This window comes from Solanum dulcamara, chromosome 9, assembly GCF_947179165.1.
Source record: "Solanum dulcamara chromosome 9, daSolDulc1.2, whole genome shotgun sequence".
NCBI classification, from domain to species: domain Eukaryota; kingdom Viridiplantae; phylum Streptophyta; class Magnoliopsida; order Solanales; family Solanaceae; genus Solanum; species Solanum dulcamara.
This window is the reverse complement of record NC_077245.1, coordinates 15,590,232-15,618,080: the sequence shown is the minus strand read 5'-3', so window position 1 is coordinate 15,618,080 and position 27,849 is coordinate 15,590,232. Positions and strand designations below refer to the sequence as shown.

Here is a 27,849-nt window from a genome sequence, read left to right as displayed (position 1 = left end):
ACACATCTTCCGTAATTTATTATAATCAGTTCGTTTGTATTTCATTTTTATTGTATACATCATGTGAAAAACTAGACAAATTTATTTTATAGCAAATAAAAGTATAATTGTATTTTGCAAATAGTAAAAATATATCTAAGGGGTCCTATTTAAGGCTTAAAGTTTGTTTATGAAAATTTCCCTTCACTTATATTACTCCTAACAATGGGCTAGGTTTTAGATTAGCTTGGCATGCCTAATTTAGCCTAACATGTTTTGTTTTTCTTTAAAAAAAATGGAGGAAGGGAGAGGGGAAATGAATAAATTATAAGGTGGAGAGTTGAACATTCATCAATAAGGTGAAAGTTTATATAATCAACCGAGCTACTAAGATTTTCCGTTTAATCGACATGTTATTTTTTTACCTAAGCAATTTATTCTTGGCCGGTTCTAAAATTGAATTTTTTTCTAGCTCAGCATAAGTTTTGTAGGAATGAAGTTACACAATACTGTTGACACCCAATTTTGACCCTCTACAAACATATATTAGTTATTGAGTTTCTTCAATTTTAAACAATCTAAAGTAATTGTTTTTATAAAATACCAAAATATTTTCAAGTGTATTTTTAAAGAAATTTTTATCATTCTTATTATTTTAATGATATATATATAGTTCTATATAATTATTAGTTTCTATAAATATTCAAAAAATGATATAAAAAAATTAATTTTATTGTTTCGTAAATTAGTAGCTTATATTTTTGAATTAATTAGTTTATAACTAAGTTAATTAATTAATTCTGTTAGAATAAAGAAGTTAGTTAATTAATTATTGTCGATTCGTCTTATCTAATTTTTAGTTGAATTCACAATTAAATCAGTTCGGCTATTTTGTTAAGCTTAATTGGCTAAGTTAGCAATTTTCGTGTGGTCATTTTTCTTACAAGTCCAATCATTTTTTCACTTCGCCCTTAACCAAATTTCAAGTCATTTTTAACCCAAATTCGGCCCCAAAGTTATCCAACCCAATGTTGTCATCCCACTATCTACAAACTCAATAACAATAACAACCTACACTATTACAACATACTTGTTATATCCCGCACTTTTGGGCATTCGGAAAGAGAAAAAATTATTTTTGGCTTGCAAGGAATGAGGTTGTGAATTAGTTTATTCATTTTAATTAGTACCGGTGTGATGTTCATGGAAAAATTGGTGTGAAAATACGGAGGAAGGCCGAGGGCAAAATTGGGAATTTTGGAAACTAGTTTGTGAATTACTAATAAAATTTATGGTTTTGTTGGGCTCAAAACCATAATAATAATAGTAATATTGAGGTCCAACAAAAGAAAAGGCTCAAATCTTGGAAAGTTAGCCCATTAATTAGGTAGCCTATATATATATATATATATATATATGTTGATGACTTTTAAGTCATCTTTATCCATTAAGTTCTCTTTATCAAAAAGAAACTACAAGAAAATTCTAGAGAAAAGGAAGGAGAGAAAACTCTAGCTAGAGAGAAGAAGAGAACTCGGATTTGGGAGAAAAAAAGGTGAGTTCTCCGATTTCATTCCATGAATTAATTATCTAGAGTATACCACGATGATATGGAGGTATTAATAGTATAAAATCATGGCTTGGAGCAGCACCAAACGGATAGCAAGCAGCCATGACGTTTTAATCGCGTTAGAAGAGTTTTCGAGGCAGGCTTTGGCGAGTTTTGGCCAATTTCGGGAAAGGTAAGGTCTTTTATTTAAATTTGAAGTTTATGGTGTTGTTATAGGGTGTATTACACATCCTTTATGCTGCTGGAAGTGTAAGAACGTCGTAGAAATGCTCAGCGAAAGAAACAATCTAAATTGAAGTCGTCGTAGTTAAATTGTAGTCGAAATGAGGCGTTGTGCGTGTGAGGGCTGCTGATGGTCGTGTGGTGGTGTGTTGCAGGGCCTAAAAGTGTTCTAAAGGAGGTGGGGGAGCTGCTGGTTGCAGCCACACGACCCCCGCTTCGTACGGTTAAAGATTTTGCAAAATGGAAACTAGAAACTCTATTTTTGGTATCGTAGTTTGAAACTAGTTGTTTGGAACTTGTATTGTGTAAGGTTGAAGTGATTTAATTGTAAATATGTTGTTATTTGTTGTTGTTGGTATGGTTGTTGATATTGTGGCCGAGTTGAAATCTCGGGGATGTTGAAGTTATAGGGGAAATGTTGTTCGATTTTCGGTAGCATCGGAACTAGTAACAAACTAGTCGGGGGTAATGGATAAGGAAATGACTCCTATTAGTACTTGGTTGTACAGTGGGCTATTGGAAAGTGAAAGACTATTAATATTAGTATTACTTTCATGTCAATAGGTTAAGGAGGTATCAAGGCAAGCCGGATTTCAATTAATCCCGAAAAAGTATGTGAAACTTCCTTCTTTCTCTTGGCATGTTTTTGGCATAAGTAAGTAAAGCTGCCCTTCTTCTCTCTTGATATGCCCTTGACGTAAGTTATGATGTTATGATAAAATGTTTATGGTACCGAGTTCCTTGATGGGCCAAGTATGATATATGTTACTATTTAAGGATCGGGTCGTACGTTCCACGGCACATATGTATATAATAATTTTATGAGGGAAAGTAGAGGGTATGTAAAACTTATTCTCTTTCTTCTTTTGGCATGGCCCATAGAAAGCCACGGACGAAGAATGTGCAAAGTCCACAAGAAGCTCTTATTCTTAAGTACACTAAGATGGCTAACGTTTTTAATTTCCTAAAACTTATGTCCTTTTGCCTCGATTCATTTGAAAGTGTCCAACCATCCTAAGTTGGTATAATTTAGGTTGTGGTATAAAGCATGACTCTTATTCACTCCTTTAAGCTAGAACCCTTCTAATAATTGAACTATGGCCTCTCAAGGTTTTTTCTATACCTTGGAAAGTAGTAAGTAGGTAAAGTTAATCTTTTTTTGATATGAACTTTATGAAACAAATAAATGAAGTATGGGTGATCCCAAGGAAGCCCCATTCTCAAGGCCACTAAGATTGTCATTTTCTTGACTTCCAAAAGATATTTTATTACGCCTTGATACGAGTAGATGACTCCAAAAGGGCTACTTTAATGCAGACCATAAGGACACTCCAAAGGTACTTGTTATGGCTATTGTCTTAATTTTTGAGTGATAATTCATTTTGATTAGTTCAACAAGTCTCCAATGATGGTTTAAATTGCATAGGGTTACTCACTACTCCACTCGTGTATACTGTGATACATCTTTCATCGAGTCCCGGACCGACTATAATTACTATATGATATATGGATCGGGCCGAACGTTCCTTGGCATTACTAATGATAAATGGATCGGGCCGAACGCTCCTCGGTATTATTATATGATATATGGATCGGGTCGAACGTTCCTCGGCATTACTATATGATATATAGATCGAGTCGAACGTTCCTCGACATTACTATATGATAAATGGATCAGGCAGAACGTTCCTCGGCATTACTATATGATAAATGGATCGGGCCGTACGTTCCTCGGCATTATTATATGAGATAGCACTAATAGCACATAGATGCTTATGATAACAGAGTGATGTGGTTGTTACACCGGGTCCCCGAACAGGCCGGGTATAGTAGGTGATGATAGTATGTATGACTTTATTTTATGAGATGCAGGTACAGTGGTTTGTTGAATGTTATACTTTCCCCTGCATCCCTATGTTAGTTGTGCCCTCCTTTTGATGTTTTATACTTTACATACTCAGTACATATGTCGTACTGACCCCCTCTTTTCGGGGGGGCTGCATTTCATGCCCGCAGGTACAGGCGCGCGCTTTGGGGATTCGCCAGCTTAGGATTCCACTCAGTAAATTTATAAAAAGCTCCATTGAATCGGAGCCGAGTTTTGGTACTAAACCTTCTATGTATATATTTATTTGATTACGGGTACGGTGGGGGCCCTGTCTCGCCTTATGTTACTGTTCTTACTCTTAGAGGTCTGTAGACATGTATGTGAGTTGTATATGTATGCATGTAAGGTTGTGCCTATATGTTACGATAGCCTTGTCGGCTTATATATTGTCTTGCCAGTTGGTACGCTATGACTCAAATAGAAGACATGTTTACTTATCGTTAGCAGGGGTATACGCGAGTGTCCAGTTCGGGCGCCCGTCACGGCCTACGGGGTTGGGTCGTGACAATACTAGCATGTACATACCTAAAGCCCAATTCTTATAATAATGTTGGTCCAACACTAACTCACTACAATATATATATATTATACTTATATAATATTAACCCCACCTCTTTCTTCTTTTTCCTTTTCCACCTTCCAATCCCACCTAAACCTTTATTTTTTTAAATTCCCAAACATCATTATTCTCTTACTCCCATCCTTGTCCTTTTCCCTTTCCCCCCACCAAATCCATCATTATTTAAAAACCTCATTATTATTCCCACCAACCTCACTGTTTTTTAAAAAATCTCTTCATCTTCTTTATAAAAAGAGGAAGAACAACATATATCAAAAAAAAAGGAGAATAAATTGACATTCAAAAACATGAAAGAAGAATAAAAAAAAAAGAGGAAAGCAAGAACATAATACTAAAAAAAAAATTAGACAAAAAAAATCACAAAAAAATTTAGTCTCGGATTTTCGATTCCATTTTTTTAGTTCTTTTGCTCATTTCTTGGTGGGTTCAAGGAGTTCATTTCCCTCAAATTCGTCGTCTCAGTCGTTGCCCGAAAATAGATAAAAATCTATTCTCGACTTTATTTTATTTAATGAATAATTATTTTATGTCTTTTATGTAGTCGATTTGTAATCTTATTTTTTTGTAAGCATGTGTTAGGATTAATTAGATTAATAATATAATTTTTTTGTCCTGCTTAAAGTTTAGTGATATTGTTTATCAAATATGTGAAAACTCATAGTTTCATTCATTATTTTTTTCAAGTAGTTTTCTTTGACGATATAGATTTTTACGTCTTCAATTTCTTCTTTTATCATCATTTAGATAACAAATATATGCTTAAGTTACTTATTAATTAGAATTTTCATGGCTTAATTGATTTAAATTTTGCTTTGATATTTGAGTTAGTATAATGTATATGTTAATTCCATGTCCTTTATTTACTCGAATATATTTCTATGTTCCTTTTTTTTTTCTAGATATATGCATGTTGTTAGTCACTATGTTATTTTATTATGTCATATGTGATCCTTTTAAGTGTTATACATATATACATATGTGTGTTTTGATATTTCATTCTTATGCCTCGAGTACTCACCATACCAAGTTGAATTTAGTGGTAATTTGATCATGAGTTGTGTTGTCTCTATTCCTTTACCGTAAAGTTTATGTGTTTGTTTGTTAATATACAGTAGCTCATATTTGTATTATTAAATGTTATGCATGAATTGATCTCTTAGTACAATACATGATTAATTAGAATTAATGAGGTATCTCGTTCTTAGATGCAAGTTTTATATTGGTTTTCTTTATATCCTAATGATTGTACTTAGAATGAGATGTTTAAGTATCCTTTATTCAATTAATACAAATCATATATCAATTGCTTTCTCTCTATTCATTTACTAATGTTATCCTTTTTGTTTATTGTATGAACCATCGTCCGAGTTCAATATGGACTTTCTCCATTATTTGCATTTCGACATTGAGCCACGGAGGCCCAAATACCCTTTTTCGAGTCATCCTCTTAAAAAAATGGAAAGGGATGTTGATTTACAGGTTGATGGAGATGAAAGTAAGCTATATACAGTGTATATATAGTTTGATATATATATGAAAATAGTGTTGTATACATTGATATACAGTGTATATACATCCGTGATATACAGTAGAATTGAGCCTAAGACCCAAAACGCAGGGGGCCAATAGCTTAGTCCGGGCGTACAAAAATTAAGTGTTGAGCCAAATTTTCATACTTTATTCAATTATCTTTAATTCGGGTTGTAATAATTTATTTAGTTATTTACGTTTATTTATACTTGCGTAGAAGTTGATTTAGTTTGGTTTAACTTAATTGAACTCCCCTAAAAGAGAAGCCATTTTTTCTGTTAATTTATTCTTTAAAAATAATTTTATTTAAGTGTTTTATTTTACTTAAACATTTCAACAAATATAATTTTCTTCCAAATTATGTTAAAGATTTTTAAATCGATGTTCTTTCAAATCAATTGAGTTTAAAATGTCTTTCTCTAAATTGATTTTTCCCTAAATAGTTCAAGTGATTTTCCTTATTTAATCAAAGTATTAATTGCCTTTAATTTAGTTAAAATACATTGGATCTATTACTTCTCTTTAAACATATTTAAAATTCAATTATTTAGTCATTTAATAGAGTATATTTTCTAGATAAATTATCTCAAGTATTTCAAGTTGATTTATTGCTCAAATAAATATATTTATATTTACTACTTACAAGTAATTTTCCAAAAGTTAGTCAAATAATTTTTAAATCATCGGATAACCGCATGTTAGCGGCCATTTTGAGTGCTAACACCTTCTCAAAGTGGAAATTTGAACCCTTACCCATTTCCTCTAATTTTTAAGACTTAAATCTGTTAAGGTCTTTTAAATTAAGTTTTCTTAATTTCTTTAAAAAATTAAGTGGCGACTCTCTTTTCTAAAATTATTTTTTTTCTCTAAAAAGTTGAAATTAATTTTAAATTGTCTTTTTCCAACAGAACAAATACAACATAAATTGTTATGCCTTTTACGACATAACTTATTAAATATTATGCTGCGAAAATATAAACTTATGCCTCACGAAATAAAATTTTTAGCAAAATAATGAAGTTCCTACTGTATAATAATTATTATATCTTGTTTAGATGTAATGAGTATTTGTTTCAACCGTGTATTTCTTTTTTTTCCCTGGGTAAATTGACTGAAATTTTTATTATATTTAGCCAAATAAGTTTTGGTTTTCCCTAAAAAGTAAAGTTTTAGCAAAGTTTTTTAATAATTTAACCCGAAAAAATCTTACGATTAATGAATTTTATAAATATAAAATATATTTTTATTTAAAAAATATCACTTGGACAAAATATTCATGTGGAAGATGAGTATATCCCACTGCATTTGAATACAGATCATGCAGGGGTAAAAAAATTATCAAGTAGTCAAATATAAAAGGATAGTTAAGACAAATAATTTAAATATGCAATTAATAATTCATACTAAATTTAGAAAGGTCTTAATTATTTTTCCTATTAAATATCACACTTTAAGGATTACAAGTATGTTTAGGCAAATATTTAAAGGAAAACACTACATGATATTGTAAATGTATAGAAAAAAATATATTACTATATCAATTTAGTTTTTTTTCTTCTACTTATTGTCAAACTAATCTACACATTAATTGCATAGTTTGATTTTTTAAAGAAAAATAATTAAAATAAATCTTCAAGTACGTGAATATGGACAAAGTACCACCAAAGAATGTGGTTCGTTCTGTGCATCTGTTGATAGTGTTGTTTCTTTTATAATTAGAGGTTTTGATTATAAAAAGTTATTTGATAAAAAGTATTTTTACTCAAATAAATTCTACATGATATGAATTCGAAATAATTAAGTTTCAATATAAATATGAATCGAATGAAAAATTAAAAAAAAAACAATAGGGACAAAGGTATGAATGCTTAAAAAAAACATTTTACGTGTCACTCTTATCTCTCTACCTATATGACTCGAGACATATCCAAAAAGTAAAAGTAAAATGGCTTCTTATCTTCTTCCAAGGAACTGGCTATATTTCCCTTCTAAATTATCATGTTTTGGCACCTAATTTCATTTACTGGCAAGTATACACAATAAAATCTTTACTTTTCCTAAAATTTGTAGCAAGAGAACGTAGCACATCGAAATTTGGCAGGACTCTATCGGATGAGTTCTATTTCAATTATGATCTTTTTGTAAATTATTTTATTTTAAATTTTAGTTATGCTTAAATAAAGGGTATTATATTTTTTTAAAGTGATATCTTGAATATTCCATACACTCTTAAATATTCATAAAGATCAAAATCTCAAATATCTCATAAATTCTTGCGTATTCTCAAAAAGATCATAAAGACATTAAATATTGTTTTTCTCAAAAAAGTGATCACGAATATTCCATAAACTCTTGGGTATTCGTAAAGATCAAAATCTCGAATATCCCATAAATTCTGGGGATATTCATAAAGATCGTATCAAGATGTGGTCAAACTCTTCCTGACAATCAAATATTTTAAAAAAGATCCACAAAATCCTTTCATGGAGATCCAAATCATCCTAATTTGAGAAATACATTATTAACGATCATGGAGAAAAGAATCAAGGGATAAAAAAATTTGTATCCAAATCGTTTTATTAATAAAACTATGTTTCTTCATATTTTATTTGTGATCATTAGTTATTTTCAATCACTTTAAAATTTGTTGCAAACAAATTAAATTGTGTACCCACATAATTTATCAATAAAATATTCTTGTTTCTTCATATTTTCTTTTGTGATTGAAATTTTATTTTCATCACTTTAAAATTTGTTGCAAACAACAACTACCTCTTCTTTAATAATAATAATAATTAAAAAAAAGATTAGAATAGCTTTGACAATTAGATGGTAATTAACAATAGAGTTGGTGCCTCTTATTATAAATTGCAAGGTTAGAATTTTATCAAAATTAGACTAAGGACCTTATGCGGTATGCCAATTAACATCGTCCGTTCTTTATGTCTAGTAAGTACTTCACTCCCAACACATTAATTAAGTTTGCAAGATTAATAGGTGGTTGGAGTATTTGAAGTTATGAAGGTGTAGCTAAAATATATTGCTACATATTATGAGTTCAAATAAGAAATACGAAAGTATCTATATGAATTAGGGGTGTACATTGACCGGGTTGGTTCAGATTTTTTACAAATCAAACCGTTTGTGTCGGGTTATTAAATCTATAAACCAAACCAAACCAATAAAAGTCGGATTTTTCAATATCAATTTTTCTCGAGTTTTTCGGGTTTTTTCGAATTTTTCGAGTTTTTTCGGGTTTTTCGGGTTTCTCGGTTTTTTTTGGGGTTTTCGGATTTTTCATAGTATCTAATAAAAAGCATAGAGCAGTGCTTCTTAAAAAGAGTTCTAGTACAAAATATCAACATATAAGATGGACGCAGAACACTGTTTGAAGTTTTAACTTTATAAGATGGACTTTTTTTGTATATTATTTAGATGGGTTTCTCAAGTCCAAATATAAATGTAAGAAAGAAAACAAAAATTATGAAAATTTTTTTAAAAACATTTATAAATTACATTTTAATAAATATTTTTATATATAACATAATTTAAAAATAGTATATCTATAATCGGGTCGGTTTGGGTTCGATTTGACTTTTTTTTAGTTAAAACCAAACCAACCCTATAATGGTCGTTTTTTTTTTCAAACACCAAACCAAGTCAAACCAAACCACTAGTCGTTTTTTTTCCGATTTGATTCGATTTGTCGATTTGGTGCGGTTTATCGATTTGCCATTTACAGCCCTAATATGAATCATGACATAAATTATATATATCTAAATATATACCTAAAAGGCAGACCATGTTCCCTCAATCTCTTCTAACAAAAAAAAAAAGTTATAGAACAATCACAATAATAAGTACACTTCAATTCCAAACTTTAATTAGAACACCTAAATTGCTTAGACTAACTTGGCATTAAAAAAAATAGAACTTTTATACTACTACAATTATATTACTCCTAATTTTCAAGAATGTGCTAGGTTTTAGATTAGCTTGGCATGCATGCCTAATTTAGTCCACGTATTTTTTTTATTTTTAAAAAAGGGGTAGGCGTGAAAAACTGAAAATGGAAGAGGGAATTATTAATTAAAGTTGTTTTGCCTTTTTCGACATAAGTTTCGTAGAAATGAAATTATGCAGTGCGATTTAACTTGTGTTTCCTTTTTCAATATAACTTGTGAGATATTGTGCTGAGAAAAAATATAAATTTATGCTTTGTAAGCTCTCGCAAAATAACGATATTTATTTTTATTATATTTTATTTAGATATGATGACGATCTGTTTCAATAATGTATTCTTTTCCTGGTAAATTTATTAGAAAATGAGTGAAATTTTATTATTTTTTAGCCAAATAATTTTTTTTTCCCAATAAATTAAAGTTCTAGCTAAGTCTCCTTACTAATTTGACCCCCCCCCCCCCCCAAAAAAAAAAATAATCTAGAAATTAATAAATTTTATAAATTAAAGTATTTATTTTTATTTGGAAAAAATGTCACGTGGACAAAAAATTCATGTGGCAGATGCTTGTATCCCATTCTATTTGAATGAGATCGTGCAAGGTAAAACAATTATGAAATAGTCAAGTATAACTAGATAATTAAGATAATTCAAATATGAAATTAATAATTCGGATCAATTTTAGGAGGGTCTTTATATATTTTGTCTATTAAATATCTCATCTTAAGCAAACATCAAAAGTATGTCTAGACAAATATTTAAAGGAAAATATAATTTTTTTCTGTTTCGATTTATATGATATAATTTGATTTGACATGAAATTTAAAAAATACCAAAAAAAATTACAATGTATTAAAACTTTTTTTTAAAAAAGTATATCATTGTGGACTTTTAACCAAATAAATGAAATCTAACATGAATAAAATATGATAGTATCATAAAATATTTGTCAAATAAAAAAATGACATTGTAAATGTATATAAAAAATATTATATTACTATATCTATTTGGTTCCTTTTTTAATTATTAAACTAAAGTACACAATAATTTCATAGTTTGATTATTTTATTGGCAAATTGGTTTAATAAACTCTTATACTTGTATAAATTTGTATTATGACTCTTTTACTTAACTCTTTACTAACTAAACTCTTAAACTCAATAAAACTCAACATTTTAAATCCTTCTAACCATTGACTAATCCTATGTCGCAATTTAATTATTGACTTAGCAAAAATACGCGATTTCACGCACAAAAAAATGCGTCATAAAATTTTAAACCAAAAATAATTTTTTTAAAAAAATAAAAAATAAAAAATTTTCACTCCTTTATTCTTTTCCCCACCCTCCCCATTTCTTTTTCTCTTTCTACCATCACCCTCACCCCCGCCACCCTTCTCTTTCTCCACTGCTCTCCAATTTCTTTCTCTTTTTTGTTTCCTCACTTTCTCTTTCTCCCCAAATTAGAAACAAAATTATAATTTATTGAGAATTTGAACTTCTTCCTCCAATTTTCACTTTCTCTTTCTCCACGTTCTTCCCCCACCCTTCCCTTTTTTTCACTTTCTCTTTTCAATTTGTGAGGATGGAAGATTGGTGATTTTTAGTTATTTAGGGAAGTAGTGATAATGGTGAGGATGGAAGATTGTGGTGGTGTTTCTAATGAAAAAAATGGAGAGAGAGAGAGAGAAGAATGGAGGAATGGAGTGAAAAAAGGAGGGAAAAAATGATTTTTCTTTTAAAAATAAATAATAAGTGATGTGTCATTTAAAATCTGACATCTGACGTGAATAATAATGTGTTATTTTTATTAAGTGTTTGAAGTTCACGCACAGTTAAAGAGATTTAAAATGCTGAATTTTATTTAGTTTAAAAGTTCAATTAATAAAGAATTAAGTAAAAAAAATATAAAATAAAAATTCATACTAATATAAAATTCATTAAATCATTTCGCTATTTTTTTTGGTTTGACTTCTAAAAAGAAATTCAAGTATGTGAATATGGACAAAAGTACAAAGGTATGAATTGCTAAAAGTGCAATAATTTACGCGTCACTCTTATCTCTCTCTAATCTATATGACTTTAAACATATCCAAAAAGTAAAATTAAAATGGCTTCATATCTTCCAGCTGGCAATACCTATTTATTATATTGAAGACTTTTTTTTCCTCCCGTCTGATAATATCACGTTGAAATTCTATTAAAATTGAATTGAAGTATTGCAAGATTTATTTTTGAAACGATACTTTAATAAAAAAAAATTATTTTAAAATTTTAAATTATTTATTTAATTAAAAATAAAGAAATCTCAATAATTTTACACAATCCATATCAATGAAGATGACTCTCTTATAAAACAAATTATGGGCTAAATTGAAATTTTCCATATAAAATAGGTCAAAATTATTTCTCTATCACCTAAACAAAGGGAAAAAAGATATATAGATGAGGGTTTAGATAAAATAATAATACCAAAAGAAATATTTTAAAATAGATTGGGGTGAATTAATCCCTATACTATTTAAAATTGAGCAATTTTGTTCTAGTTAATTTTTTTAATCTAATATTACAGTTGTCATTGGGAATCATATTGCCTTGATCTTACGGAGTTTCAGTTATAATTTAAGTTATATTCAAATGTTGAAGGATAAATTTAAAGATATATTTTTTTAAAGAATTTGGATACCTTGAGTTTAATTAAACTGATTAGCAACAAGAGTAATGGATGACAATTGAGTAATTTCAGTACTTGTGCAATTAATCTGAACTTTTTTAATTTCTTTAAAGTCTAGACTCTTTTTTTCCTCTCTCTTTTCTTTATTTTTTTGGGTATATCTTTTTTTATTTAATGTATGTGAACATATCTATACTTCTTTTCCTTCTATTTTTTTTTTGTTTTTTCATTCGATGTTCGGAGCCCGTAAAGTCCCGACTAAATCCAGTACTTACATTGTAGGGCTCATTCGAGGGTGACGCTCCCAACAAGATTTTTTTCATAGTCAGAGCTCAAATTCAAAATCTCTGTTAAAAATAAAACAGTTACACCACTGCACAGACCATATTGATATACTTCTCTTCCTTCTCAATAAAAAAAAAAGTATATAAATAGTGACATATGTTTCTAATCAATGGATTTATAATGCGTGGCCTAAAACAATATTGATGTTGAAGAAATGGTGGATGTCATTTTTTAAGTGGGTCTCACTTTGAAGTGGGCAACTTGCCCATTTGATATTTGTTCTCCATCTTATGCCTATATATAGGCAAGGGCATACACGAACACATATAAGAAAAAAATATATACTCTCCAGTTTCTCTTACTCTATTTTCTTTCTTAAATTGTTAAGTTAATCTCATTTTATAACACGTTATCAGCATGAGCGTTCATCGTTTTGAGCTATATTTTTAAGAAGATAATAAAAGGGGTAAGAATTTTATTTTCTTAACATGTCTAATATTTCAAAACTTGAATTTGTTGCTCTTGATATTTCTAGAAAAAACTACTCATCATGGGCATTAGATGCCGAAATACATTTAGAATCGATGGGTCTGACAGACACCATCAAAGATGAAAATACGACATCTAGTCAAGACCGTGCCAAAGCCATGATATTTCTCCGCCACCATCTTGACGAGGGATTAAAATTACAATATCTCACATTAAAAGATTCCCTTAAATTGTGAAAAAATTTAAAAGAAAGCTATGACCACCTGAAATTGGTCATGCTTCCACAAGCACGTCATGATTGGCTAAATTTATAATTAATGTATTTTAAAAATATAACAAAATATAATTATGTCTTGTTTAAAATTATAGCTTAGTTAAATTTATGCGAAGACGAAATAACTGAGAAAGATAAACTCAAAAAAATATACTCCACATTTCCACCCGCGAATATGCTCCTGCAGCAGTAATATCGCGAAAAGAATTTTAAAAAATATTTTGAATTACTATCTCACCTTCTTATTGCTGAACATCACAATGAACTATTAATGAAAAATCATGATAGTCGGCCCGTTGGGTCTTTGCCACTCTCTGAAGTGAATTAGGCAAATTATAACCAATGCGAAAGAGGTCATGACCCCAGTCGTGGTCGTGATCATGGTCGAAGAAGAAATTATAATCATGATGCTCGGTTGACACCGAAAAATGATCAACAATATAAAAGGCAGAGTAAAAGGCCAGAAGCTTTACCGAAGAAAAAATCATAAAGTATATGTCATAGATATGGAGGTATGGGCATTGGTCGCGGACTTGACGGTCATCAAAACCTTGATTCAGTTATATCAGGCGTTCTTAAAAAGAGCAGAAAATAATCTAGAGACAAATTTTATCTCTGAGGATAATATTGAGCCTATGCATCTGGATGTAGCTGATTTCTTTAATTTTTCAGAAGAAAATATGAATATTGATAAGACTAATAATATTTAAATTATTTTCTTTTTATTTTTATTTTATCTTTACTAAATATTATGTTTGTACTTTTCTACTCCATGTAAATAAATAAAATTTGTGTAATAAACCATGTATTAATTATAATATTTACTTTATTTTCTTTTGAAAAAAAAATATGAATATGCCTCAAATTTTGTTTGGATCAATGATCAATCACGAGAATATTTGTGTAATTGATAGTGGAACAACTCATGCTATTTTTAAAAACGAGAAATATTTTTCCAACTTGCGTAGAAGAAAAGCAAATGTTACTACAATTTTTGGTAATTCAAAAATGATTGAAGGCTCCGGAAGAGCTATTATAATTCTGCCTAAGGGGACATTAATTGTTATAAAAGATGCACTATTCTCTTCTAAATCTCCAAGAAACTTGTTAAGTTTTAAAGATATCCGCAGAAATGGATATCATGTTGAGACACTAAATGAAATGAATACTGAATATCTTGATATAACCAAGAGTATCTTAGGCCAGAAATATATTTTGAAAAAATTACCAACTTTATTGTCTGGCCTATATTATGCAAAAAGTAGTGCAATTGAAACACATATGATCGTAAACCAGAAGTTTACTGATATAAATATATTTGTGCTATGGCATTGTCACGACTCAAAAACTGAGGTCATTATGGCACACATCTCAAAACCCAATCTGATGTGTAACCCTAAAAATAAAACTCATACAAGACTCCCAAAGGGGAAAGTGATGCCACAATTTAAATAAAAAGAAAAAAAATAATGAAGAAATTATTTCAAAACCTGGTGTCATAAGTATAAAGAGCATCTAATACAAGGTTCGAATCTGAAGATACAACATAAGTCTCTGAATGATACAAAAGACTGAAAAATAAAGATAGACTAGTGACGATCCGAATTCTGGGACCTCACCACTAATCTGAGAATACACAATCCGCTAGAATATTAACTGCCACGTGGGGTACCCCGACTAGTATCTGCATCAAAAAGGGACACAGAAGTAGGGGTGAGTACAATTCACATGTACTCAGTAGGTTTTAGCTGACTGAGTATAAGAAATTAATCAAACCTATGAAATAAACTAAGGAACGCTTCCACCTGCATACAAAAACGTCCCACTTCGGCATCGGTGTCGCCAGTTTATATATATATTGACGCGAGTAAAGTAAACCCATAATAATAACTCATAATCATAATTAACCAGATAATTCAAGTAACACAAATATCAATGCAATGCAATGCAATATGATGATGCAATGATGTGGTGGTACGGTGGAATCAAGATTGTCGCACAGAATGTCGTATACACCTGTTGAGCTGTGCTACCAAGCAGGACCCATGGGGGTCTCGCAGACCATATACCTCAATTATAATATCTCATTATCCTTGCCACCTCCTTGTGGTCAAGGGATCACAATGCATCCACTACCCTACCAGAAAACTGCCTCGGTCAGGGACTCAAGATACAAAGGTTGAGATCACAATGCATCCACTACCCTGCCGGAAAACTGCCTCGGTTAGGGACTCAAGATACAAAGGTTTAAAGGTGTTTCATTTTCTTTCTAAAAAAGAATTTCCATATTTCTCAACTTTCCATGTTTCATGATATGATGAATGAGGATGAATGCATCAAAACACATATGGCATGGAAGTAATATTCAACTCACATGTGGTATAAAGTTCAAAGTTCTCAAAACTTAACCTACACATGATATTCACCCTCAATAAATAGTAACGGGAAGGAAACACTTTCTTTTAAATATTCACCCCTTTCTCAATAATATTTCAATACTCAAGTATGCTCAAAAAACCCAACTCAATCTCTCAGGCGGCATCACAAGTCAAATAATATACTCAAGCATCTCTCTTAGGGAAATCATAAATCACATGCTCTCAAAGCAAATAAGATAACAAATAAGGCCCCCACACGGGCTATGTAATACGAATAACTAATAACCCCATCCCAAAGTCTATAACATATGAATGACTAATTACCCCATCTCAATCTCAAAAAAAGATAGCCAAACCTACCTCAATTGCCGAAACCGCACTCGAATACCTCCACCGGAAAAGTAACTCTCGAATTCAGCGCCCGGAATGACAACCCACTATCAACAATGAAACATACACGTCACAAGGAGTCCAATGACACCCATATTGATAGGTTTCGAAATTGGGGGTAAAATGGTCCAAACATTAACTATTTTCGAAAATGGTCAAATCTGGAAATTTATTGAACAATCCCATTCTATTGGTAATAAGAAACTCATGGTTGAAAAACCCATAAAAATAGAGCTCAAAACGAGTTGGAAATCACAATTTTCCTTAAATTCGGATTAGGGAAGAAACAAAGATTTTTGGGGTTTGAAACTAAAATTTAAGAGTTACAATCATCAAAAACTTAATGAAAAAGGAAGGTTTTAGGTCAAAAATCACTTACCCAACACTTTGCCTCGAAAATCTCTTCTCAAATCACCTCAAGGAGTTCAAGAACTCAAACAAATGATGAAAAATATTAAATTGGGAAGATAGGTGCATTTTCTGCCCAAAAAGTTACTGTTCACGCGTGTTACTGTTCACGCGTGTTTTGTACAAATTTTCAAAAATCACCCTCAAGGTCATTACAGGCATGATCGAATAGGTCATCCTAGATCAATAATGATAAGACGAATTCTTAAAAATTTAACTAGACATCCGTTAAAGAACTTGAAGATTCTTACGAATGATGAATTTTCATGTGCTGCTTGTTATCAAGGCAAATTAATTGCCAGACCATCGACTCTGAAGGTTGGCATCGAATCTCCTAGCTTTTTAGAGCGTATACATGGAGATATATGTGGACCTATTCATCCACCTAGTGGATTGTTTAGATATTTTATGGTTCTAATAGATGCATCATCTAGATGGTCTCATGTGTGCCTCTTATCATCCTGAAACCTAGCGTTTGCGAAGTTGTTAGAATAAATAATAAGATTGAGAGCGCAATTCTCAGATTATCCAATTAAGGCCATTCACCTTGATAATTCTAGAGAATTTACATCCTAAGCTTTTAATGATTATTTGTTATCAATTGAGATAAAAATTGAACATCCTATTGTTCATATTCATACTCAAAATGGTCTTGCAGAGTCATTTATAAAGCTCATACAATTAATAGCAAGACCTCTACTAATGAAAATAAAATTATCAATTACTGTTTGGGGTCATGCTATCTTACATGCAGCAACATTTGTACGTCTCAGACCGACACATTATAATAAATGCTCTCTATCACAATTAGTATTTGAACGTGAGCCAAATATAGCCCATTTAAGAATTTTTGGTTGTGCGATATACGTGGCTGTAGCACCACCACAACGTACAAAGATGGGCCCTCAACGAAGGTTGGGCATATATGTTGGGTTTGACTCACTCTCCATAATTCGATACCTTGAAATCATTTTCTGGAGACTTATTCACTGCTCGATTTGCAGATTGTCGATTTGATGAAACAACTTTCCCGCTATTAGGAGAAGAGAAAAATGAACCCAAACCGAAAAAAAATTATGTGTAAAGTTTCATCACTATCTCATTTTGATCCACGTACCTGCACATATGAGCAGGAGGTCCAAAAGATCATTTACTTACAGAAAAAAGCAAATCAAATGCCAGATGCATTTACTGATTTAAAAATGAATAACTAAGTCACATATCCTTGCAGTGAATGTGCTTATCTAGTTTGATGTCTCAAAAGGATCATCTACTACTATCATAACTTCTGAATCTCAAACACGCCTGAAGCATGGTAGACCATTGGGTTCAAAGGATAAAAATCCTAGAAAGAGAAGCGTAAGAAATAATAAAAATGATACTATACAAGAACCTCCTGAAGAAGGTCAAGATTTGAGTAATTCTGATATTCTTGAAGAAATCAGTAAACTTGAGACTCAAGTGAATGAAGAACTTTCAATAAGTTCTACCGATGGTGAGATAAATTTAGACCGATCAAAAATTACGGTGGATATTATTTTTGCATATAATATTGCAATTAACCTCATGCAAGATAGTGAAAGTCTTGACCCTAAATCCGTCGAAGAATGTCGACGTAGATGTGATCGGCCAGAATGAAAAAAGGCAATTCAATCAGAATTAGACTCACTTGCTAAACATGAGGTTTTTGGACCTGTAGTCCAAACCCTTAAAGGTGTAAAACCAGTTGGCTATAAATGAGTTTTTGTGCGAAAATGAAATGAGAGAAATGAAATTGTAAGAAACAAGGCACGCCTTGTTGCACAAGGATTCTCTCAAAGACCCGGGGTCAACTATGAAGAAATATATTCACATGTTATGGATGAAATAACTTTTCGATATCTCATCAGTTTAGCTATACATAACAATCTTGAAATACATCTAATGGATGTTATTACAGTTACCTTTATGGTTCACTTGATAATGAAATTTACATGAAAATCCAGAAAGATTAAAATTGCCTGAAGCATGTAATAAGTCTCGGGAGATGTACTCAATAAAACTGCAAAGATCATTATATGATCTGAAATAATAACGGCCTATGTGGTATACTCACCTTAGTGAGTACTTAATAAATGAAGGTTAAATAAATGATGTTATTTGTTCATGTATTTTTATTAAGAAAACGGAATCAGAGTTTGTTATACTCGCCATTTATGTTGATGACATAAATCTCATTGGAATCCCTGAAGAGGTCCAAAAGGCGACTGAATATTTAAAGAAAGAATTTGAGATAAAAAATCTTGGAAAGACAAAACTTTGTCTAGGTCTGCAAATTGAACAGTTAGCAGATGGGTTTTTTTTCCATCAATCTGCCTACACTGAGAAAATCTTAAAACAATTTTACATGGACAAAACACATCTATTAAGTACTCCAATGGTTGTTCGATCACTAGAAGTGGAAAAAGATTTATTTTGGCCTCCAGAAGAGGATGAAGAACTTCTTGGTCCTGAAGTACCATATCTCAGTGCTATTGATGCACTTATGTACCTTGCTAACGCAACCAGGCCTAATATAACATTCTCTGTTAATTTGCTGGCAAGGTAGAGTTCATCCCCAACGCGAAGGCATTGAAATAATATCAAACAAATTTTGCGATACCTAAAGGGTACTATTGATATGAGTTTGTTTTATACTAACAAAGATTGTGCAGACCTTATTGGTTATGCAGATGCAAGTAATTTTTCAGACCCACATAAAGCTCAATTTCAGACAGGCTATTTATTTACACATGGAGGAACTGCTATATCATGACGATCTACAAAGCAGTCTATTGTTGTTGCTTCTTCAAATCATGCTGAAATAATAGCAATTCATGAAGCAAGTAGAGAATGTGTGTGGTTGAGATCGATGATACAGTTCATTAAAGAAAGATACGGCCTAGAAAATGATGTCAAGGTACCCACAATTATATTCGAAGACAATGCCGCGTGCATAACTCAATTGAAAGATGGCTTCATAAAACGAGATCGAACGAAATATATTTCACCAAAATTATTCTTCACACGTGATCTTTAGAAGAATGGTGATATTGATGTACAACAAGTTCGTTCAAGTGATAATCTTGCAGATTTATTTACAAATGCATTAGCAGCATCAACTTTTGAGAAGCTAATATATATGGTTGGAATGCGTCGTCTCCAAAATATCAAATGAAGTTTTCATCAGGGGAGTAAAATACGTGTTGTACTCTTTTTTTCTTAACCAAAGTATTTTTCCCACTGGATTTTTCTGGTAAGGTTTTTAATGAGGCAGCACTTAAGGCGTATTACGAGATGTGTACTCTTTTCCCCACTGAGTTTTTCCTTGTAAGGTTTTAACGAGGCACAAGATTTATGGATGTTCACGATAAATATGTATATTATGTCTTGTAAAATTTTTCACGAGACACATTTCACGTGGACATCCAAGGGAGAGTGTTGAAGAAATGATGAATGTCATTTTCTAAATGGGTCCCACTTTTAAGTGGGCAAGATATTTATTCTCCATCTTATGCCTATATATAGGCAAGGGCATACACGAACAAATATAAGAAAAAATATATACTCTCCAATTTCTCTCTTTTCTCTTTATTTTCTTTCTTAAATTGTTAAGTTAATCTCATTTTGTAATAATTGATAGGATTTTGGGGCCTATTTATTTATTACAAGCGAACTTAATACTGTAGAGCAGTAGTTAGGAATATTTGGTAGGGGCCCAGCATTAAATTGAATTCATATTTTCAACAAAATAATAATATGGGTAGGGGGATGTACCTTAAATTAGAGAGAATTAGATAGGGAAATTCTTATACCTTTGATGAAAACAACTGATTGGGAGCCCCTTTTAAAAAAATGAAAGTAATTTGTAAATTTAAATTAGTTAAACTTTAATATAAATATCAAATAAAAAAAAAAATTAGAAAACAAGATAACAATTATATCAATGAAAAAAACTAAATTTCCAATAAAAAGTCATTTTTACCTAGAAAAGATATATAAATGCAAGAGGTTAAGGGTATTATTCATAGAATGTACATGAGTACTAAAAAAAAAGAATGACAATATAAGGTAATTTTTTTTCTTTCTTTCAAGTGTATAAATGGTCATTATATTCTTAAAAACTCTATTTATAAGATTAGATTGAAAAATATCAAAATATATCATAATCAAGACATTAATCTTTGAGAAGGTGAGAAAGATTACGGAATTGTGGATGATCAATGAGAATATGATGGAGATATAAATATTACAAATTGACAACTCTTAAGAAATTACACCTAAAAGTTATGGATATCCACGGTTGAAAGATAATTTATAATTATTTACAACAATTTGGAAAAAAGTATTATTTTTTTTCTGAAGAATTATTAGTAGTGTAGAAAAAGACTAGATGGTCCTCATTGGCTCCTCAAATTTAAAAAATTGTGACATTATTATTATTATTATTCAAACTTTGACCTCTTTTGATCACTTAATTAATTCTACTCATATCTCTTATAAAATATGATAAATCCAAATTTATGATTATGGTCTTTCTATCACTTATAAATATAATACATTCACACAAAGATAGAACTAAAACCAATACACATCAACTTCTCCCTTTGATCTCATTAATTATCACAATCCAAATTTTATTTTATTTTTGTTGAAGAAAAAATTAAACATCAATCAATGGCCAATTTGATTTCAAGATCAAGAAAATTTAACCATTTTCTTCTAAACACAAGGGCTCATCTCTTATCACCATTTACAACTTCTGTCGCTGCCGGTGGTGGTGGTTTTATTAAGCCGACGGCGACTTTTGCCGGCGACTTTGCCGCCATTTATCGATTGGAACGTTACCAGTCCAGTAAAGCTGGAGAGCAGCTAGATACAATCTACTATGAAGAAGATGATCATCAACAAATTAATGATGAAAATCAGGTAATGTTTTTTTTAAAACATTTTTCCTCTGATAACTATTTTTTTTTAGCGGCCGAATCAGAAATTTATATCGAGAAAAAAAGGACTATAAAAATGTGGTATTTAGAATTTAAACATGGGATCCAAACAACTTTTGAAATTTCAATTTACCAAAAATTTCAAGGAAAATCATTTTTTTTAATAATGGTGGTATGTAGTTTAATTTATGTGCACCTTGATTTAATTTACGGTATAATTATCAAATAATTATATATGTCCGATAAAATTTGGAAGATAAGAAATTATATAGTAGTATTAGTTTTGCCTCCGGGATCTCAGGACTTTCAACAGATTCTAAGTTAAAAGATTATTTAATTTTAAAAATAATATATGTAATTCAAGAAAGTTTTGTTTTAGACGCTTTGGACAAAAATGACTCACCATGACGTGTTTCATTTTGAGATGTTTGAAAAGAAGTTTGGCATTTATCAAATAAAAGAAGAAAATGAAAGAAAACAAAATGAAGCGTGACATTAATGTACGTAACTTACTAGTACATTTCAGATTGTTTAATTTTGGAGAATATTTCAATTTATGAGACATTCTTATATATCTAATTCCACTAACAAAACGATTTTTTATAAGTATAGGGAATATATAAATTATTGAACTTATGAATTCACGATCTTTAATTACAAAACAAAGATATTCATTGAAAACATTATTTTTCAATTATTACTTGCTGGAAGCGGGCATAGTCAAAACTCTTTCGTAGGCAGCTCTCGAGGCAGTGGCTTAAAATTAATCTCCCGTAGTCACCCATCATGATCGGAGCTACTTTTTTCCTTTTTTCAATGAAATTTTAGTACCATGAGGCGGAAATTATTTTTCGTATTTATCTTTTAACTTTTAATTTCCTTACGATTACTTATTTCAATTAGCACTTAGATACTATTATTAATTTCTAGTCACCTTTCCCTCTTCTTTATATCTCTTGATTAAATCAAACGTGTTGATAAAGTTTAGAAAAATAATACTTAAAAAATCAGGAGCAAGAAACGTTAATATATATATATATATTTTGGTTCTAAATAAATAAAGCTTAGAAGTTTATTTAAACATTTAAGAGTCTTATATAATAGTGTGGTTAAACTATTTTTGCTATTGAGTACCTTCGTGACATACGACGTGTAACTTTTAAGAAGTGAATCTTTTATATTATAAGATACAATGCGGCTTATTTTTTAATTCTGATAAAATTAAAACGTATATTTAAACATTTACGAGTCTTATATAAAATTAGTGTAAATCATGTGTCAATAATAAAATAACATAAATTAAGTGGGTGGGCCATTCAGAATGACATGACAGAGAGAGTCCTTTTTGCATCAATTTTGACTTAAAAAACAATTGATTATTGCAAAAGATAAGTCACTTTTTGGGGTGAATTATAAGCCACAAACAGACCTTAAATCAAAATCTCAGTCTGACTTCTGAGGAAATATTGGGTAAAAAATGAACAATTTTATTTAGTTTGCTTGGATCTGCGATATAAAATCACATTAATATGAAATTAAAATTTTATAATTTGAATTTTTTAAATTATATATATTTTTATAAATTATGAAAGTTATTAAAATTTTTCTGTTTTTGATATAACTTTACCAAATAAGCAAATCATAGTTAAGGCGACGTATTGACAAATCACATATCTATGTGTTTCTTATATAAAATAAATGTTTGCATTTACAAAGTTTCAGATACACATAATTTTATAAGATTCACTAATCAACAATAGTAGTAACTAATTATTCTTTAATATAATCATTTCACATTATACAAATAATTTCTTCATGTCGAGCATGTCTATTAGTTGCAAAATTTAAAATGTTGAATCTTTTTCTTATAAAATATAAATTTATGTGTCAAGTTTTACATTTCAAATAATTTAAAATCTCAAATCATGTTTTTCAAAAAATTTTAAATTTTAAATTATGATCCCAAATTCATATCCAAACACTAATTTGAGAATTGAAATCATGACTTTAAATTAAGATTCATGGTTTGTTAATAGGCTTTAATTTGAAAAATATAAAACAACTCTTTCTGTTAGGTTAGACTTTATGAAATCGATTTAAATTGTCTTTATGTATGGAATTAATTTAGTTGTCAGATTGTTAGGTAAGATGTTATGAAATTGTTTTTATTTGTCTTTAATTCCATAATTTTTATTTTATTTTTTTCTAATTCGGGGTGGAGAAAAGGGAAATGAGAAGGGGGTTGGTTACAAGGATTTGACTGTCGAGAATTGAATTTTTTACTAACAAGATGAATATTCAGATAGTCAATTAATTTATCTACTAAATATTTATATAGACTAACTTTAAATATAACGTGAATAAATATTAAGGATGTTTACCGGACCACGCTTCCTCGGTGTCTCCGTACATTGGGGGGGGGGGGGGGGTAATTCATGTCTAGGCAGCCATGTGATACATGTAGATGATGTTACATTTGTCAGTGGTGAATACTACAAAACAATAGGCTTTCATTTATATCTCTTTTCTCGTAAACTTGTCAGTGTTCGTTTTTTGATCCTTCAAAATTCATGAATCTATTCATTTTTAACTTTATTTCAAAAATACTAGTATTTGGTTATAAAAATTTAAATTTGAAAAAGTGTTCTGTTTCCTTTGCATACTTGTGAGCATCAAGAAAATATAAAAATAAAAACTTAGGCCAAAAACTTAGAATTTCACTTCACATGATATAATGGGATTCCTCAAAATCCTCTTCTCCAACTGTAAACAAACTCATAGAATTGCTAGTAAACAAACACTTAGCCAATTCCATGCCCCCCCTCTTACACTTTTTGGTTTGTCATCAACAAGATTTTTATCATTGGCACAAAATGATGATGATGATGATGATGATGATTTCCAGGTTATCATCATTTCATCAAGTTTTATATTATTTGTTAAGATCTGTCGTGAATTTCCTACCTTATTTGGATGTTTAATTACACGTGTATGTTCACTAGGAGTCGTTTAGTCCTGTCAGAGATATATATGATAGAAGAAAATAGGGTACTTATCTCTGTTTTAACTTTGTTTTGATGTAATATTGGATTGAGATGAGCTTAAATGTAGCCACACGGAAAGTGATGATTCATGTAATTGGCAGGTGATGGATTTCCCTGGAGGAAAAGTTCCAATTACTCCGCAAATGAAATTTATTTCGGAGTCATCTGAAAAGAGATTGCCTTGTTATAGAGTCCTTGATGATGATGGTTATCCAATTTCAGGCACCATCTTTGAGGAGGTAATTTGCAATTCTTTCAAATCTCATTTCTAATCAAGTGAAAAAAATGAATTGAATTTTGATGCATTTATTTGGTTAGGTGAGCAAAGAATTGGCAGTAAAGATGTATAGTTCAATGGTGGCACTTCAAACAATGGATACTATTTTTTATGAAGCACAAAGGCAGGGGAGGTTGTCCTTTTATCTCACAACTGCTGGAGAAGAAGCTGTCAACATAGCATCTGCTGCTGCTCTCACCTTAGACGACTTCGTGTTGCCTCAGGTACTTTTCTAGTATTATATATTCCAAGACGAATTCAAGATCTAAAGTCAGTAGGTTCAAACTAAGTGTAATCTTTTTATATGTTGTACCGCTCAACTGTATAATAGTTGGTTTGTCTTTGAGATGAGTAGAACACATTTGGCATTAGCAGCTGCATAATGCAGATTGAACCATTGAATGCAAAGTCTCTTTGTTTATGTTTGTTCTATTAGATTTTAAAAATAGTTTCATGATCCTACAACCTGGAGATGATGTAATTTAACATGTTGTTGTATATTGCAGTACAGGGAAGTAGGGGTTATATTATGGCGCGGTTACCCCTTGAAACAGGTTGCCAATCAATTGTTCGGAAACAAGTTTGATTATGGAAAAGGAAGGCAAATGCCATGCCACCATGGTTCTAATGAGCTCAATTACTTAACTGTTTCTTCACCAATCGCGTAAGAATCTCAAAGTGTTTAGCATTTTCCATAAAGATTCAGGATATTTCATCTAAACAATTTCCTGCTCCGAATTCCATTTTCCTCAGCACACAGATTCCTCAGGCCGTGGGTGTTGCTTATTCCCTCAAACTGGAAAAAAAGGAGGCTTGCGCTGTCACTTATCTTGGAGATGGTAGCACCAGTGAGGTAATTAAATTAAGCAAAATATCGTGATTTTTAGGCCATATTCTATGTCAATTGGCTGATTTTTTGTTGATGTAATTTGCAGGGAGATTTCCATGCTGCATTAAACTTTGCAGCAGTATTGGATGCTCCTGTTGTTTTTATATGCCGGAACAATGGATGGGCCATTAGCACTCCTATAAACCAACAATTTCGAAGTATTTTTCCAAACTCATTTGATATATAATGCACCTTTTACTAGTAATTTTCTCCTTATTACTTAAGCTAGATTTTCCTATGGCTTCTTATGGCAGGTGATGGAATCGCCTCTAAAGGACAAGCATATGGTATTAGAAGCATTCGTGTAGATGGAAATGATGCCTTGGCAACTTATAGTGCTATTCGTGCAGCTCGCAAAATGGCAATTAAGGAAGAAAGGCCAATATTAGTAGAGGTAAAGACTCGTTCAGAGTTCAAGTTACAACACTGTGTTATGAAATCTAGACTGAATCTTAAAATTGTCAAACATAAATTACTCTTGAAAGTGCTAGAGACTTGACATTCTTTTAGGAAATTCATACTAAAAATTTCAAACTTTTGTGTCACTTTTAGGCCATGACATATAGAGTAGCTCACCATTCAACATCTGATGATTCAACCAAGTATCGACCTGTGGAAGAAATAGAACACTGGAAAACAGCAAAAAGCCCAATATCAAAATTCAGGAAATACATTCAAAGAAATGGCTGGTGGAGTGATGAAAATGAATCCGAACTTCGCGGAGACATCAGAAAACAGGTTCAATATTCAAGAACCATATATGGCAGAACAACACTGATCTTATTCCGATATCTGCTAAAAGCTTATAATGTTTTTTTTTTCCTGCTTTTTGAAATTAGGTGTTGCAAGCTATTCAAGAAGCAGAGAAGGTGGAGAAACCTTCATTGACAGATTTGTTTACAGATGTTTATGACAAAATGCCATTAAATCTTCAAGATCAAGAGAAATTTGTTAAGGATGCTGTAAAAAAGTCCCCAAAAGATTATCCTTCTGATGTTCCTATATAGGCTTATAGTTTGTTATGATTAGGGGCAGAGCTACAGCTTCGCCTACGAGTTAGCTTTGGTTCAATTAATTCATTTGTCTTTAAATATTTGCGTAATATGTATAATTAACTAGTAAACTGCATTTTCTAGAATCCAAAACCCATAAGCTCAAAATTCCAACTCCACTTCTGAATAGCTAGCTAGAATGCAACTCTGAAATTGCCAGAGTTCTTTAAAGTTACATATATATAGCTGCATTATAAACAAAAGTTGTCAATTCTTATCCCTTTTTTTGAAATGGTAAGGCCATCAAGTCCCCTCTTTGACTCTTTGTAACCTTTTATCGTTGTATATAGAATATAGCAGTAAGGTGGTTCAAAATTTTAAAGAACAAAAAAAGTTTTATGATTTTTTTCCTAAAGTACTTAGGATCAGAAATATTTTTTTCCTTTGTCTTCCACTAATAGTTGTATGATACTGATAGCAAGAACCCATAGTAGTCGTAGTCGCGCTCATTTGTCTTAACATAGGATTTTGCATGGGATTACTGCTTATATTAGTTGGCCCAGTCTACTTTGGGTATCCTATTTTATCTATAGTAGTTAATGCCCCTTTATCCCCGATCTTTCCTACCCTGACTTTATCGCTTTATCGCTCTCATTATTTATATCTTTATATTGTCTGTTATATGCCTGGCTTTACTGACCTATGTCTTGTTTTTCCTTGTTTTTCCTTGTTTCTCCTCCCTTGTTCTTCTCTCTTAAGCCGAGGGTCTTTCGGAAACAGCCGCCCTACCTTTTAAGGTGGGGGTTAGGTCTGCGTACACTCTACCCTCCCCAGACCCCACATGGTGGGATCACACTGGGTTCGTTGTTGTTGTTGTTGTTGATAGCAAGAACCCAAAGGTGTAAGCTCTGGGTAAACCCCACCCTCCCCAAATCCCTATTTGTGGGACTACAAATATGTTATTGGTTTTTCATTTTTTTTCCAATTATATCGTGGTTAAAAAATAAATCAAATTGAAGAGGTTGTTCCCTTGATCGTGTGATTTAATGTGACACT

The 27,849-nt window shown here is 31.1% G+C and overlaps 1 protein-coding gene and 1 long non-coding RNA gene across 3 annotated transcripts; both read left to right on the top strand.

Annotated features, from left to right (window-relative positions):
* Window positions 1-1,457: 1,457 nt before the first annotated feature.
* Window positions 1,458-4,812, top strand: LOC129903953 (uncharacterized). The gene is made up of 4 exons (XR_008770328.1): window positions 1,458-1,534; window positions 1,629-1,721; window positions 2,336-2,426; window positions 3,788-4,812. It is a non-coding gene; the product is annotated as an uncharacterized LOC129903953 (long non-coding RNA).
* Window positions 4,813-21,224: 16,412 nt separating this feature from the next.
* LOC129903384 (2-oxoisovalerate dehydrogenase subunit alpha 1, mitochondrial-like) lies at window positions 21,225-27,066 on the top strand. Of its 2 annotated transcripts, none has more exons than XM_055978921.1 (9): window positions 21,225-21,574; window positions 24,737-24,874; window positions 24,954-25,136; window positions 25,419-25,576; window positions 25,666-25,765; window positions 25,848-25,959; window positions 26,056-26,195; window positions 26,354-26,539; window positions 26,641-27,066. In XM_055978921.1, the coding sequence occupies exons 1-9, from the start codon at window positions 21,323-21,325 to the stop codon at window positions 26,806-26,808; spliced, it is 1,437 nt and encodes a 478-aa protein (XP_055834896.1). In that variant the 5' UTR covers window positions 21,225-21,322; the 3' UTR covers window positions 26,809-27,066. The 2 variants fall into 2 exon arrangements, with proteins under 2 accessions (XP_055834896.1, XP_055834897.1); XM_055978922.1 differs by lacking the exon at window positions 21,225-21,574 and adding an exon at window positions 24,200-24,496.
* Window positions 27,067-27,849: the final 783 nt, after the last annotated feature.

What these genes read in the sequence shown, in the direction of transcription:
- LOC129903384 (XM_055978921.1), top strand. Translation starts at nt 21,323, where the DNA reads ATGGCCAATTTGATTTCAAGATCAAGAAAATTTAACCATTTTCTTCTA. An exon ending in AAATTAATGATGAAAATCAG is followed by an intron (nt 21,575 to 24,736) that starts GTAATGTTTTTT and finishes TGTAATTGGCAG; the next exon opens with GTGATGGATTTCCCTGGAGG. An exon ending in GAGATGGTAGCACCAGTGAG is followed by an intron (nt 25,766 to 25,847) that starts GTAATTAAATTA and finishes TGTAATTTGCAG; the next exon opens with GGAGATTTCCATGCTGCATT.